This window comes from Taudactylus pleione, unplaced genomic scaffold, assembly GCF_031769625.1.
Source record: "Taudactylus pleione unplaced genomic scaffold, aTauple2 ptg000093l, whole genome shotgun sequence".
Taxonomy (NCBI): domain Eukaryota; kingdom Metazoa; phylum Chordata; class Amphibia; order Anura; family Myobatrachidae; genus Taudactylus; species Taudactylus pleione.
In genome coordinates this window covers 7245863-7260807 of record NW_028284495.1, presented here as the reverse complement: position 1 = coordinate 7260807, position 14945 = coordinate 7245863, and the positions used below count along the sequence as shown (strand labels likewise).

The window sequence follows — 14945 nt, the reverse complement described above, 5'->3', positions numbered from 1 at the left end:
ATGGTGTGAGGTAGTGTCTGTATAGTATTCTAAACAAATGTGGATGAAAAAAAATTTTTTATATAAAAATAAAGGGATATATAGTAGAACATAAATTAATATCAAAAAATAATAAGTGAGTGAAATAGAAATGTGAACAATAATGATATTAAGAAATTATTTAGAAAAAATAATAAATAAATGAAAGGTCCGAGTCAATATGAGGTTGATAAAATTAATTAACGTTTAGCATTACAGTAGGCCTTTTTGACTGAAAGCTCTGAGGGAAATCATTCTATGATCCTTTATTCTTCCTATAAAAATGAAGAGAAATTAATCATTTCATTTAGTCCATAAGGACTGACCGTATTGAGCCTGAATGTCCATTGGCTTTCTCGCTGTAGTAATACTCTCATAAGGTTGCCGCCTCTGACACCTAATCTGACATGCTCAAGTCCAAATGCTTTAAGACATTGCGTGGTTCCGTTATGATATCTCAGGAAATGTCGGGCAACAGAAGTTAATTTCTTCATTTTCGTAAGGTCATGGTGGGCATTTCTAATGTTACCTACATGTTCCAAAATCCTTTGTTTAAATATGCGGGTGGTCATACCTATGTATCTGAGGTTGCAGCTACACTCTAGACAATATACAACCCCCATGGCATCACAATTAATGAATTGTTTTAATTCAATGTTGTGGCCAAATTTGTCCGTAACATGATCTTTTTTAATAATGTACGGACATTCCTTACACTTGCCACAGGGGAAAGTGCCTCTTAACTTGGGTTTTCTCCAAACATTGCCCACGTAGTGACTTTTCACTAGTCTGTCCTTTAGGTTATAGGATCTCCGCCAGCTAAAAGTAGGTTTATCCTGTAGGGATTTCCGTAAATCGTGATCCATTAGAAAGATGTGCCAGTGTCGTGTGACAATCTTTTGGAGATCCTTCCATTCATTACAGAAGTTGGTTATAAAGCGTATCTGATCTAAATCTTGTTCAAGTTTCTTACTATTGGAGAAGATCAGAGTGTGTCTGTCTGTATTTAATGCCTGATGTTTGGCGGTCTTAATCACTTTTTTACTGTAACCTCTATTAAGTAGGCGTGTGGCTTTTACCTGACCTTATGTTATATATTCACTATAAAAAACTTTTTACTATGCGCACTCTCATTAAGGCTAGATCTGAATAGGTTCCTGCACTATTTACACACCAGGTTCCTTTTTCACATCAGACTTAACAGTAGATGCTCAATACACTTTTCTATACCCTTGGGTAAGTCCGACAACACGCTCACGTGTCATTCACTGTGAACATAATGACAGGCAGCAGCTGTTGCCTTGACACCATATAAAGGGTATATCTTACCTACATTTTTACACTCATTCTGTAATCTAATTTCTGTGGTACCTGTAACAATTTATATACGGCAATTGGTGGAATCATAGTCTGTTACATAAGTTTATCATTGTCTCCCCTCTTTTCTATGGGTTTTCATTTTTTCATACATGATAGACTTACTATTTTTCTATCTGATTAACTTGAAGATATATACATTGAGAGTTCTCTACAGATATCTGGTGATACGAAAACATTTTCTCAAATTTTGAGATTTATTATATTATATATGTGTTGTTGCTGTGATATGTCATGGAATTTTATTTTCATGGAACTTACTTTTTCTGTGTATGATCACATTATTATTAACATTAAAGTGTTTGGATCGACATCTCGAGGGGGGCTCATTTAGTGATTTTTTACTATATGACCATACTTATGTTGAATATATACCCCTTTCTCCTGATGTCACTCCACTGACTCATATTTCACTATGCTTCCTATATTAGTGTTTAGTATTGTGTTTTGTTTTGTCTATTATTGATCATGTATCTTTGTTAATTTTGCTATTTAGGATCTGTACTCTTTTTTGGCAGACATTTTAATGCATACCTAATAAATGTTATTTATTAATTATCAATCTAGTATCAGTAAAGAGTGACCCCAACCAGAGAGTTCTTCTTTCTAATTCTGGGTGCACTCAGCTAGGAGCAATTCTTCCGTCCTCTAAACATATTAACTCTGTGTTGTCCATAGCCTTAGACATTAATTCTAGCCCTGTGTTTGTGTCTGCCCTTTTGGACTCCGGGGCAGTGGGGAATTTCATGTCGTCTCGGTTGGCAGATAAATTACAAATTCCCTGCAGCACCTTGGATCATTCTGTCTCCTGGACCTCTATTGATGGTAAATCTCTATGTATTGGAACTGTGTCTAAGAGAACTCAACCTGTTTTAGTTCGTGTTGGAACCCTCCATGTTGAACATATCGGTTTTTTCATTATACCCAAGACTTCCCATGAAGTTATACTCGGATACCCGTGGCTGTGTAAGCACAACCCCAGAATTGATTGGAACACTATGCAGGTTCAGTCATGGAGTGTGGAATGTCAAGTGTCTTGCCTCCCGAAGACCGATGCCTTGTCACGGTCATCATCCCCTGATAGTGGTCTAGAAACACTACGGAATACACCCATGCTTGGGGCAAAAGTTTTGACAGCTATACAACTACAACCACCTGTTGGGAAGTCCTTTGTAGCCCCAGGAGGGGTGACTCCAGAGCCTCAGACCCTTAAGGGATTTTTGAGTGTCCAGCCCCAGGATGGGGTTTTCAGCCCCATACCTCGAGAGGATGTTTCAAGTTTTGTTCCCCAGGAGGGGATTTCAAATCTAGCACCCCAGGAAAGGGCCTCAAGTCTCGTACCCCAGGAGTGGTTTTCAGTTTCCAGTTCCGGTTCCTGTTGGGCCAAAGATGAGGATGTCCACGCTTCCTGTCCTGTCAACATAGTTCACTTGGCTCACCCTGTAAAGCCTAGAAGGTGTCCTGAGGCCATCCATAAAGGGGGGGGTACTGTCACGACCAGGGTTTCTCGGCATGGTAGTCGATGGGTAATACCTGTGAGGACGCTATGGCGAGGGGCATCTGGCGGTGGCACTGGTGCCTGGTGGGGAGCATTGGCTGTGCGTGGTTCCATGTGGGCATACTGTCACTCTGGTCTGGTTAGGCCTGGTGGTGCTTCGGTTCCGTTCTGGCATGGGTGCCGCCATCTTGTCTCCGGTCAGGTGACCTAGTTGCCCTATCCTGTTGTGTCACATGCTCCTCTCTGACCATTCACGGCTGAGCACTGGGGATTTAAGGGAGTTCAGAGCTCCCTTGCATTGCCAGTGCAACGTGTTTCTCTGCGAGAGCTGAGAGAGAGTATTCCTGTGCTTAAACCTGTCTATTGGATTCATTGCCTAAGCCTGCTTTTCCTCACCTGCTCCAAACCCTGCTGGATTCCCCTACCTCCTCCATATACCTTTCTACCTGCCTGAGTACCTGAACCTGCTGTTTCCCTGCACCTTATTTCATTTCATTCCCAGCTGGACTTCACTACCTCTGTCTGCATCAGCTACAGCTCACCAAACCTGCATTCACATACTGCTCATCAAGCCTGCATTCTGTTTTAGCTCACCATACCTATACTGGACTGTTCTGCCTGTCACTACCTGGACATTTGTTCATTAACCCTAACAACAGTTATCAAGTGTACTTTAGTGCTATACCTGGACTTTTGTTTTCCACTCCCATGTCTTCTCAGTCCCTTATTAAAAACCCCACTTTTTCATTTAAGTCTGCTCCTGTGTCTGCTTCTATCACCACCCCGGGTCCACAACAAATTCAGAACCTAACACTGTATGTCTATAATTCAGTTCTATCCACTTGTGCGGTCCTTGTTGCTGCTTCTGAGAATAATTCATCAGGGTATCCCTTTTCTCAAAATCTATCTGCATATAGCTTTATTTGATCTTCTGCTGTTGTTGCTTCACTACAATTCCATTTAATTCTAAGGAATTGTGAACGTGGGATGTTATTTTTCCATTTTCTCACTACAAAAGTTTGTCCCGAGGAATGGGAGACGCTCCCCGAAACGTCGACTACACTAATAAAACACCACGATCATGGGGTCATTTGTTTGAAGATCTGAGTCTCTGAGTGCCACCTAATTCCCTTTTCTGTGTATATATATATATATATATATATATATATATAGAATACCCACCCATGGTCCGGCACTCTGTTCCTCTTGTCAGTAATAGCCTCTGTGCCTTCCTTGTAATGGTAGATACAGAAAGAAAATAGGCGGCACTGGAGGTCTTAAATGCAAATGGAAAGATTTACTCCAACCTTGACAAAAGGGCTGTATATGCCATGAAACATTGGAGTAAATCTTTTCATTTTCATATAAGACCTCCAGTGCTGCCTACTTTCTTTCTATATATATATATATATATATATATATATATATATATACAGTATATATGTATATATAATGTAGTATAGAACAGCGGCACTTGATGTCTTTGAAAAATGTTAAATGTGATACCTCACATCACACCAATGTTTCGGGGCTCACACGCCCCTTTGTCAAGGTAAAAGAGCCCTGACACAGTACTCTGATGTGAGGTATCATATTAAACATGTTTTAAAGACTTCAAGTGCCGGTGTTCTATACTACATTGTCTGCCTTCTGCAGAGGGCACGGGAGCACGGATTGCCCTGCTTTGCGGAGTGCCGGTCCAGTCTCTCTCTCTCTCTCTATCTATATATATATTTATTTTTTTAATGAAACTAACTATTTACAGATGTGTGCTCATACACTATTGCTACAGTCACGCCAAACAGTCTCTCTCTGTGCATCAGCTCCCATGTGTCTCTGCTTGCGCCGATCAGATTTTTGTTGCAAATGCATCTTAGTCGCAATGTGATGTACTAGGACACACCAGGAGACTTCACTGATTAATTTCATATGCAACACGTGTATCTCTGTGTGCAACTGAGTTTGAATCTATATACCAAGTGCTACGATGCAGCTGTCACTGTTTTTATTCCACGTCAAGTTCAGTTGTGCTTTGTTTACAGATTCGGTCGCACACTGATATACAAGTGTCACATATTAAATGAATCAGTGCAGTCTCCTCGTGTAATCCAATGCCACTGATATGCATTTTCAGGTAAAAAAGAAGTTCAGTCAAAAGGGACCTGGTGTCTCACTCATGCCAGGTATCTCACGACACATGGCGTATTGAGACTACAGTATGTGTATGAGGATACATCTGCAATATACATACAATGTAACACAGAGGCTATAAAAGTTAATTACATTGTAGTTGGGTTTTGTATCCAGAAAAGGAAGGTAGATTTTGTTGCCACAGACTGAGATAAGTGTTTAAACTTTAAAGATACTGTAGTGTATTTTTTTTTTTTTTTTACTGTATGTGCACACTTACCCCAAAAAATAATGTTCCATATTGCAGCAATTTGGAATGTTTTAAGTTGGCTGTTATAAAAGGGTTCCTGCATCATATGCATGTGTGGCCACTGGACAGAGCATATGTCAGCATACAGGAAAAAATGCTAAATTGTAGCCCATAGGCTACAATGGTTAATGCCATCTCCACATAGCATTAGCTATCAGGGATCAGTTTGATAAATTAGAGAAGACCGCAGCTCCCTTTAAAATATCTGTGACCTGTAGTATTCTGTGTTACATAGATGAATGCAGAACATATCTGTGATATCTGCAACATTCAGCCTTTAGTAAATTGCAGTGAATCATGTATAAACTATAGTTTCCCCATGATTTTTGGTAGTGGGGGCCTTTAATAAATAGACCCATGAGTGTAGCAAAAGTGTTTTCTGATATTGTGGTCTCAAAATATGAAATCACAGGGATACATCATGGCGGTACAGGTGGTACACCTGTATGGGCCTATAGAATCAGGTGGGGGGCACAGTGGCACCAGTGATCATAACCTGTTTCAGAAACACTTTGTGGCCGTGATCTAGAACCAGATTATGATGAAGGTAGGACTTGCCCTGCCCCCACCAATCCCTGTTAGGACTAGCACTAGATCAGCTTTCCTTCCTCTGCAGCTGCACCGTCCATAACTGTCCTCCTGTCAACTTCACCACCCATGCACCCATTGACCACTCATACTTTGTACTGTGCACAACGCAGAAGTAATGTAGATGAGGTGCACATAGATGCTTAAATGTTTTGCATGTTGGCCCTTTCCAGCTATACAAATAGTTCTAGCCTTTGCCTCATACCTATCTGTGCCTCTGCCCCCTTACCCATGTGAACCTCTGACCCCTCTTCCCATTTGTGCCTCTGCCCCCTTTCCCATATGTGCCTCTGACCCCTCTGCCCCTCAGACCTTCCAACATGTCATCAGACCTGTCTGCATATACTGTACAAAAGTCATGTTGACAAGTATAATGGCATATATGGAGGTCTGAGGAGCATGTGAGAGGTCTGATGTGATGCAGAAAGTTGTGGCAGGCATGTGGGGCACATCAGTACTGTGGAAGGAACTTCACAGAATGTGCCTGCTCCAGGACCAGGTCAATATCACACCAACACTTGGAAAGGGGGGTCTCGAGGAAGTGGGGAGCCTTGCCTTTTTCACTGCCCCGTGATTTGTGATTGTGAATACCGAAACCTATTTAGAGTATTTAGAGAGAATTTTCATAGCAAATAGTTTAAGTCAAGGGTATTTTGTATTGTGAGAATCCTCTCCAATACTACAATAAATCTGAATTCCTATAGCAGATGCTTTAAATCCTATCAAGCTGTAAATGAAAGTCAACTACTTAAATATGGCTTGAATAATTTTTTTTTAAACGTCCACTGTAAAATATGATTAATGACAGACATTGTGCTTTTTTCCTCTCAATGCTCAAATTATTTTGCACAGTGATTATAGGTGGACTGAGGGTCAGCTGTCAAATCATTTAACATCAAGACACCCATTATATTTATAAGTCAATATAGAGTACGTTGAGCACTTTTCTGCAATGAGTTTTCTCTGTTTTCCTCTGCAATTATGTCTTTTTTCAGGATCAAGCATTATGTTTTAAAGCTGTTGTTGCTTTTTTACTTCAGCAATGGCAAAGTAAAGAACAGGTTGCTAAGCAATAAAATATGGGAAGTTTTAGCTTGGTTAAGTACAGTACAGAAGCAAATTAAATTTACTTTGTATAAGGATTAGAGATGTGCGCCGACCCCCGTGTTTTGGTTTTGGTTTGGGATCTGGATCTCCCCTGGTTTTTGTATCTGAATCTGGTTTAGGATTTTTTCCTTGGTGTTTTGTTTATAGGTTTTGGTTTTCGTTTTGGATCTATATTTTTTCCAAAAAATTATATCAACAGCTAAAACCACATAATTTGGGCCTGTTTTTGTTCCTACAGTATTATTAACCTTAATAACAATAATTTTCAGGCATTTCTAGGCATTTTTAACCACCTCACTGCTCACAATATTGATTTCACTATTTTTCACCAATACAGGCCAAAGGCTGCAGTGAGCTGGGTGGCTAAAGTAAGCAACAGAGCAGCAGCACAAACGCACGGCAGTTTAAAAAAATATAGGACATCTATGAAACATTGCCACACAGCAATGGCAGACAGGATGGCAGTTTAATAAACTATAATAATGTCAGTCAGCAATGCCCCAAATTGTGCCAAATGTAAAGGAAAGAGGTGCAAGGTGGAATTGTCCCTCCCACCCACTCTTATGTGGGATATTAAAAAGGACATGCACAGTTTAACAAACCAAGCACTTTAGCCACTAGAACTGACACTTTCGTGGCTGAACTCCTTGGTTTGTTTGGGCCCCCACATAATATTTTTTGGAAGGACTTCCTTCAATTACCTTCAAACGGGCTCTCAAGACCCACTACTTCATCAAGGCCTTCCAGCACTCATCCTAACCCACCTCATGCTCTTTACTCCCTATCTTCCCCTTCTGTGTCACGCTTGTCTGGCTGCCCCCCCCCTTTAGAATGTAAGTTCTCAGGAGCAGGGACCTCTTACCTCATGTGCTTTTCTTTACATTTTCTTCTACTCTTTACTCCCCATAAGGGCACCTAACACGTGACTGCCAACTCCCGGCTGCTTATTGTGAGTTCTTTAATCGCTATTGCAGCAATACATATAAATCGTGTCCTTGTCCTGCACTGTAATGAGATTGCATATGCTGGTCCAAACTGCTGGTAGCTGATACTGGACTGCTTGTTATTAATTTACAAATTATAATTTTGTTAAACAAATTGCATGAACTCGCTGCAAATGACATAACTGGGAGGAGGTGCCTAGATGGTTAACGTCCCTTCCTCTGCTAACTTTGGCTTTATAAATGGAACAGATGCCTTCACAACTGTTGTCAGAATTTAGATTAAAATAATTCCACACCCAAGATGTTGCTTTTCTGGCTTTATTTTTATCAATAGCAAGAACTGCTGCCACTGGTGGCTGATTTATGCAAACCACATCCTTATCATCAACATTCACATTAGTGTCACAAAGGACACAAATTTCCCCCTCATCCTCCTTTTGCACTTCCTCCACACTATCATCCTCATTTTTATTATTTCACCCTCTAATAATAGCACAGCCGTCAAGGCGTCAGTGATCCGCTGTGAAACTGGGTGACAGCTGTTATACTTACTTCCTCTATTAAAGGACTGCTTAATAGTCAATTGTTTTTTTAAATTACTTCCGATCATGAATGAGGATGTTGATGATGATGCAGGTGTTGGTGTTGGAGATCAAAGGCGCTTGGATCCCACAGAGAGGGAGCAGGTAGGTGACACTGGACTAGTTACGTTTTGAGCTTTTGAACTTGGTGACATACACTTTGATATTTGATGAATGCGCTCCAAGTGATGTAACTAGGAGGAGGTTCCTGAGTGGTTTAGGTCCCTTCCTCTACTCATTCTTGCTTTGCAATTGTTACATATGACTTGACAACTGGATTGGGGTGGAAATAATTCCACACGTGAGAAGTGGATTTCTTTGTCTTTTGCCACCGCATGACAACAATGGGCTTTGGCTTTTTCAATCCATGGACACACTTACACAAAGGACATCTTCAGCATCAACATTTTCATCACCAACATCTTCATCATCAACATCCTCATCGTCCTTAGCACCTTCAACTACCAAAATGTCCTCCTCCTCCATGTGCAATTCCACAGAAGCATCCTCACTGACTACGTCTGCAAGATGTTGACTGCCCTTCCCCACATTTACAGAGGGCACACAAATGTTGGAACTTGGAGGATCCTCCAGTACACTAGTATATAGGTCTGGCTCACACATGGCAACCGTGGACACACTTGCACTCTCCTCGGGGATTTGTGATTTCGATTTCTCAGGGCACACAGTTGTTTTTTCCGAAGGGCTATCAGAATCAGAACCAGCAGTCTTCATAAAGAAAGGCCAAGGCCTTATCATTTCCTTGTCACTTTGTGTAGTGAATGGCATATTGCCAATTTTTTGTTTATCTAAAGGCAAATTTCCTTTACATTTTTTTTTCTTAACTTCAGTAAAAGTAGCTTTACAATATCGATGGCGTGGCTTAAGCCCTGGGACATGGGCCTTCATAAAGGACGAGGAAGTTTATGGCTTTGCACTAGTGGCGACAGCTACAACCTGAGGTTGTTGGCCTTGCTCTCCTGTCATGTGACAGCCCTCCATATTTTCTGCGGTCTTGAAGCAGTGTCACAAGCACCAATAGTGTAGCCATGGTGCGGTTACAAAATTCACACACATGCAGTCGTGTGCACACAGAAAAAAAATTGACAAAAAAATACACTATGTTTTTTGTTTTTTTGCCGGTCCACAACTTGGACCCAGATTGATGATTACTGGAGTTTACCAAGAATTGTGTTTTGCTGAGAGTGTTTTCCGAAGGTTATCTGATCGAGATTTCTCACCCGAGTTGCAAGTTTAGATAAAGATTTGCAGTGTCTTCTCTCTGCCAAACTCTCCTGAACAAGCAGCCTGCACATATCAGTGAGATATGTGAAGGCTGCTTGTGTTATACCTGTAAAAAAATTGGTTAACATTAAAAAAAAATTACATAGGGTCCCCCCCAAAAAGCATAAACAGCCCCGGGCTGCTCAGCAAGTCCTGGTTTCTAAAAATACGGGGAAAAAAACAAATGTTATTTTACAGGTACACCCATTGGAATTCTACTTGGGGAAGTAGACAGAACATCTGGCAGCAGGTAAGTACTATATGTGTGAGTGTGGTAGGTGTATGTAATAAAATTGTACTTACTACAGTGTGTGTGTGTCTACTGTTTTTTTCACAATTTTTTTTACAGCTGGGGTACGGGTGCTGGCCGCCTGCTGGCACTTGTAGTTTCACAAGTCCCATAGGGCAGGCACGCTGGCACCTGTAGTACCACTGTAAAAAACAATAGTTTATCACTATTTTCACTACTATTGCCCCCATACCCACAGCCCAGGGGTGTGGGGAAGATTAGTAAATTTACCTTTCCATCTAGCCAAGGCCTCCTATGCCTGCAGCTGTGCATCTGTGAAATCAGTCGCTTACATGCCTGCGACACTCCCTTACTTACTGACTTTCTGGCTGTTAGGTCGGTGCAGCAGGGCGGGTGAAGGTGGCTGAAGTGAGTGGAGCAGGGGTGTGTCTGCACGATCGCGGCACCGCCCCCTGCTTTATAATGTCGATATTACTGGCATTACAAAGCAGGGGGCGGTGCTATGATGACGCAATTCATCGCCAACCGAACTGCCCACTTTCACTTGCGGTCTAGAGGGGCCAGCGGACATTGCGGGGGACTTGCCTTCTTTTGCGGGGTGCCGGGAGCGGCACCCAATTTTTGGGAGGCACCTGACAGTCCCGGGAGAGTAGGTAAGTATGTAACATGCCCACTGAGTGGACCAGTTTCTTGTGCATTTCTAGCCACTCACACACAGTCACCACCCAGGAATGCCCATCATTATCCCACCACATTTCTGATACCATCCATCTTGATCACAACAGCATCTTTGTGCATACACTGTGTAATTTGTGCACCTTGCTAGTTTGCAGAAAGTTTTGCACATGTACAGTTGCTAAAATGAGATCAGCTATTACTGCCCATCCACTAGGCGATTATACTTAGCGATTGAGTGATACCGACTGTCATTATCACTCAATCACTTGCTAATCGCTCTTAACTTGAGCAGTGTAATGTCTAATACGACCAGTGATGCACGTGCACGCTGGTCATATTGGACATCTATCATCGGGCATACATGCTGGTCAACCTGACGATAACGCCAGGTTCAGCATGTTGCCAGATGATTGATGAGTCTGCACTGAATGACCGCTCGTTCCATGTAGGCACATCACAGACATAGAAACGACAGCACGAATACAATGTGGTAATCGTGCTGTCGTTTGTATGTCGTGTAGTGGATGGGCAGCTTATGTGAACATCGGCATTGTGTGCAGCTCTGAATCAGGCCCTTACTCTCTGCCATGTAACACAAGTGCTTAAGTCAAGTACATTTGCTGAACAATCATTTCTGTGTGCCCAGCCATACAGCAGAGAACGCCCCCAAAAATGAACCCTCTCAACCAATTATCTAATGTCCATATTATCACTCTCCAAATTAAATCTCATATTATTAGTGTTCCAAAGAATTACTTTCACTTGTGCAAAAGACAGCCTCAGCCTCTGCCTAACCACACTTTGGTGTACATTTTGATGCACTAGCGTAAATCGTGGCACATGGCGATATAAAAAGAATTTTTGTGTTTTGTAGATGACCTGCAGTATAACATAATGAAACCTAATCCTATTTTTGATCAGTGGTTTTCTGTGCATTTTTATAGCATTTACATACTATACTTTTTACTATACTATTAATCAGTGTGTGATTTTGCTTTCTTATGTAGAATTTCTTTCTAATATATGCTGAGATTAGGATTTAGATTTCCTCACACTTAGTTGCCGTGAAAACTATTATTGCAAGTCAAAATCATGCTTAACAGTTTGCATTGAAATATAAAATTCTGATTGTTTGGAATATTGTATTTTAAGGTTTTGTTGATAAGACACCAAAACATATAGAACAACCATTAAAAATCACAGAGCCCAGAGTTTAATTGTATTCTGCATACAGGGGGTCATTCAGACCCGCTCGTGAGCAAATGACGCTCGCAAGCGGGTCGATGTTTGCCGAATGCGCATGCACACCACGGAGGGAGCTCCGTCGTGCGCATGCGCGAGACCCGGTGAGCGACGAGAAATACGTCGCTCGGCTTCTCGCACCAAAGGGGATGTGCTGTCGATGGTGAGTGACAGCACGCCCCCTTTGGTGGGCGTGCCGGGGGCGTGGCGGCCAGACGGAGGCATTCCCATGGGAACGCCTACCATCTGAGTCCGGCCCCACTGACATCAGTAATGATGTCAGTGGGAGTGACTTTGGCTCTGATAAAGCCAAAATCACTCCTGGGCTTGCGGCAGCGAGACCCTACCGCAGGGTCTCGTCGCAAGCCCGATGGTCGCGATGGTCTTTTTGGCCGCTCGCATATGCTGTGGGTGGTCACCCACAGCTATGCGAACGGCCAGGAGGCCGCTCCATTTTCAGGTAGGAGGGCACTGATTCAGAGCGAGCGCTCTGGTCAGAGCATTCAGCTCTGAATCAGGCCCACTGTACATACTGTATATAGGTTTAGTTTTGTTGTTCTTCTACAGTGCAACTATACTCAGTTCCTTTGCTCCACTTTGTCATGATTCATCCTTCTAGTTTAGCTACAGTTGTCGCCAATTTCCATATTTATACTGCCCAACTATTAGCCCCACCCTTTCCCAAAAACCTAAAGGGAGAACACAGCGGAAGTTAGCAGTGAGTCAATGAAGTTGAGTAGAATACTGCCTAAACTGCATTGGTGTTGCTGGTTTTAGAGACTGGATACAAATTTTATATTCAGACATAATTTTTTTGTACTTTGACCGATGTCCCAGAGAATGGATATTTTTTATTTTCTTAGTAGTAAGACTCATACACAGGGGATTTCGTTTTTTTTCCCACTGTTCCATTTTCTAATAACAACAGAAGAATGAGCTAATTTATGAGCGTAGTTCAATTTGTCACACGATTCTAGTAAACAAAATATATATACTAGAATACTCCAAATAAACGCTATAATTCTAAGATCAACCCACTTTTCAATAAATGCATAATATACTTCTTTGTTGACACAATTTTAAAATTGTATTTTTAAATGTTACCAAGAAATGCAGTTTCATTGTCCACTTAAAACTGTTATGGTATTCGCAATTTATAACCTTTAAATTAAAAATTAAAATAAATTCAGTTTGCTTATTTTTCACCCTCTTTGTTTATGCAATATAGATAGAAAAATCACCTGTGAATATTTTCTTTCCTTATAGATAATATACATGGGCTGGGTTGAAGAGCGGGAGCAAGACAATCTTCAAGACCATATGTACACACCAAAGTTTCTGGCGCTAAGAGGATCATTCCTTTATAAATTTAACTCACCTCCAGTAAGTGCCATGCACATTATAAGTTTTTCCACACATATATATAGTTTTTCCACATATATATATATATATATATATATATATATATAGTATATATGTGTGTTCACATATATATATATAATTGTACCTAAAATTCTGTTTTTATGTCTAAGGTAACGACGTGGGATTGGTTGCGAGCAGAGAAAAAATTTACTGTGTATGAAATAATGTGTAAAATTTTTAAGGTAAGGATTATATTCTAATTTCTACCATACAAATACGGTAACATTAACCTGAATCTATATTTTTGGACAGAGCACCTGGAGGAAATCTGCACAAATACATGGAGAACATATGTACAATAGATTAAATAGATAAAATTAAAAATTAACATATATCAGTACTAATTCACTCTGTGGTTCACTGCTGCCTCTGCATCCTTATGGCCCTAAGTCCAGGCAAATGTGGCCTAATTGCAAATTTGAGTCAGAATTAGATGTATATATTAGGGGTGTGCACCAGCCACTTTTCATGTTTTGTGTTTTGGTTTTGGATCTGGATCTTTCTTCGTGTTTTGGATCTGGATTGGTTTTGCCAAAACCACCCTTCCGTGTTTTGGGTTCTGGGTTTTGTTTTGGATCTGTATTTTTTTTTTTAAAAGCATAAAAACAGCTAAAATCACAGAATTTGTGTGTTTTTCTGCTCCTATGCTATTATTAACCTCAATAACCTTAATTTCCACTAATTTCCAGTCTATTCTGAACACCTTACACCTCACAATAGTGTTTTTATGTCCAAAAGGTTGCACCGAGGTAGCTGGATGACTATGCTAAGCGACACGAGTGGGCGGCACAAACACGTGGCCCATCTAGGAGTGACACTGCAGTGGCAGACAGGATGGCAGTTTGAAAAACTAGGCCGCAAACAGTACATAATGCAAAGAAAAAAAAGAGGTGCAAGATGGAATTGTCCTTGGGCCCTCCCACCCACCCTTATGTTGTATAAACAGGACATGCACACTTTAACAAACCAATCATTTCAGCGCCAGGGTCTGCCACATGACTGTGGCTGAAATGATTGGTTCGTTTGGGCCCCCACAAAACAAGCTGGCAATTAATGTGTCCCTGCACAAACTTGCTCTACGGAGGCAAGATGTCGTCCTCATCCTCCTCATTCACCAATTCCTCACCCTCTTCAGTGTTGTGTACATCCTCATCCTCACAGAGTATTAATTCGTTCCCACTGGAATCCACCACCACAGGTCCCTCTGTACGTTATGGAGGCTGGTCTCCCTGGAAGAGTTGATAATTAATTTTTATGAACATCATCTTCTCCACATTTTGTGGAAGCAACCTCCTACGCCTTTCGCTGACAAGGTTCCCGGCTGCACTAAACACTCTTTCAGAGTACACACTGGAGGGGGGGCAACTCAGGTAAAGTAGAGCCAGTTTGTACAGGGGCCTCCAAATTGCCTATTTTTCCTGCCAGTACATGTAAGGACTGTCTGACATGCTTACTTGGATGCTGTCACCGATGTAATCCTTTAACAGACAGACGCATGCTTGTCACTGCTGCTTTG

General features: G+C 41.4%; 1 protein-coding gene across 2 annotated transcripts in view; it reads left to right on the top strand.

The window, feature by feature from the left end:
• The window catches only part of SNTG1 (syntrophin gamma 1), a 709317-nt gene that overhangs the window by 664028 nt on the left and 30344 nt on the right, over positions 1-14945 (top strand). For both annotated transcript variants that reach the window (XM_088469763.1, XM_088469762.1), the window contains exons 16-17: positions 13274-13390; positions 13540-13611. In XM_088469763.1, coding sequence (XP_088325889.1) covers positions 13274-13390; positions 13540-13611 — 189 coding nt within the window. The remainder of the gene's footprint in view (positions 1-13273; positions 13391-13539; positions 13612-14945) is intronic.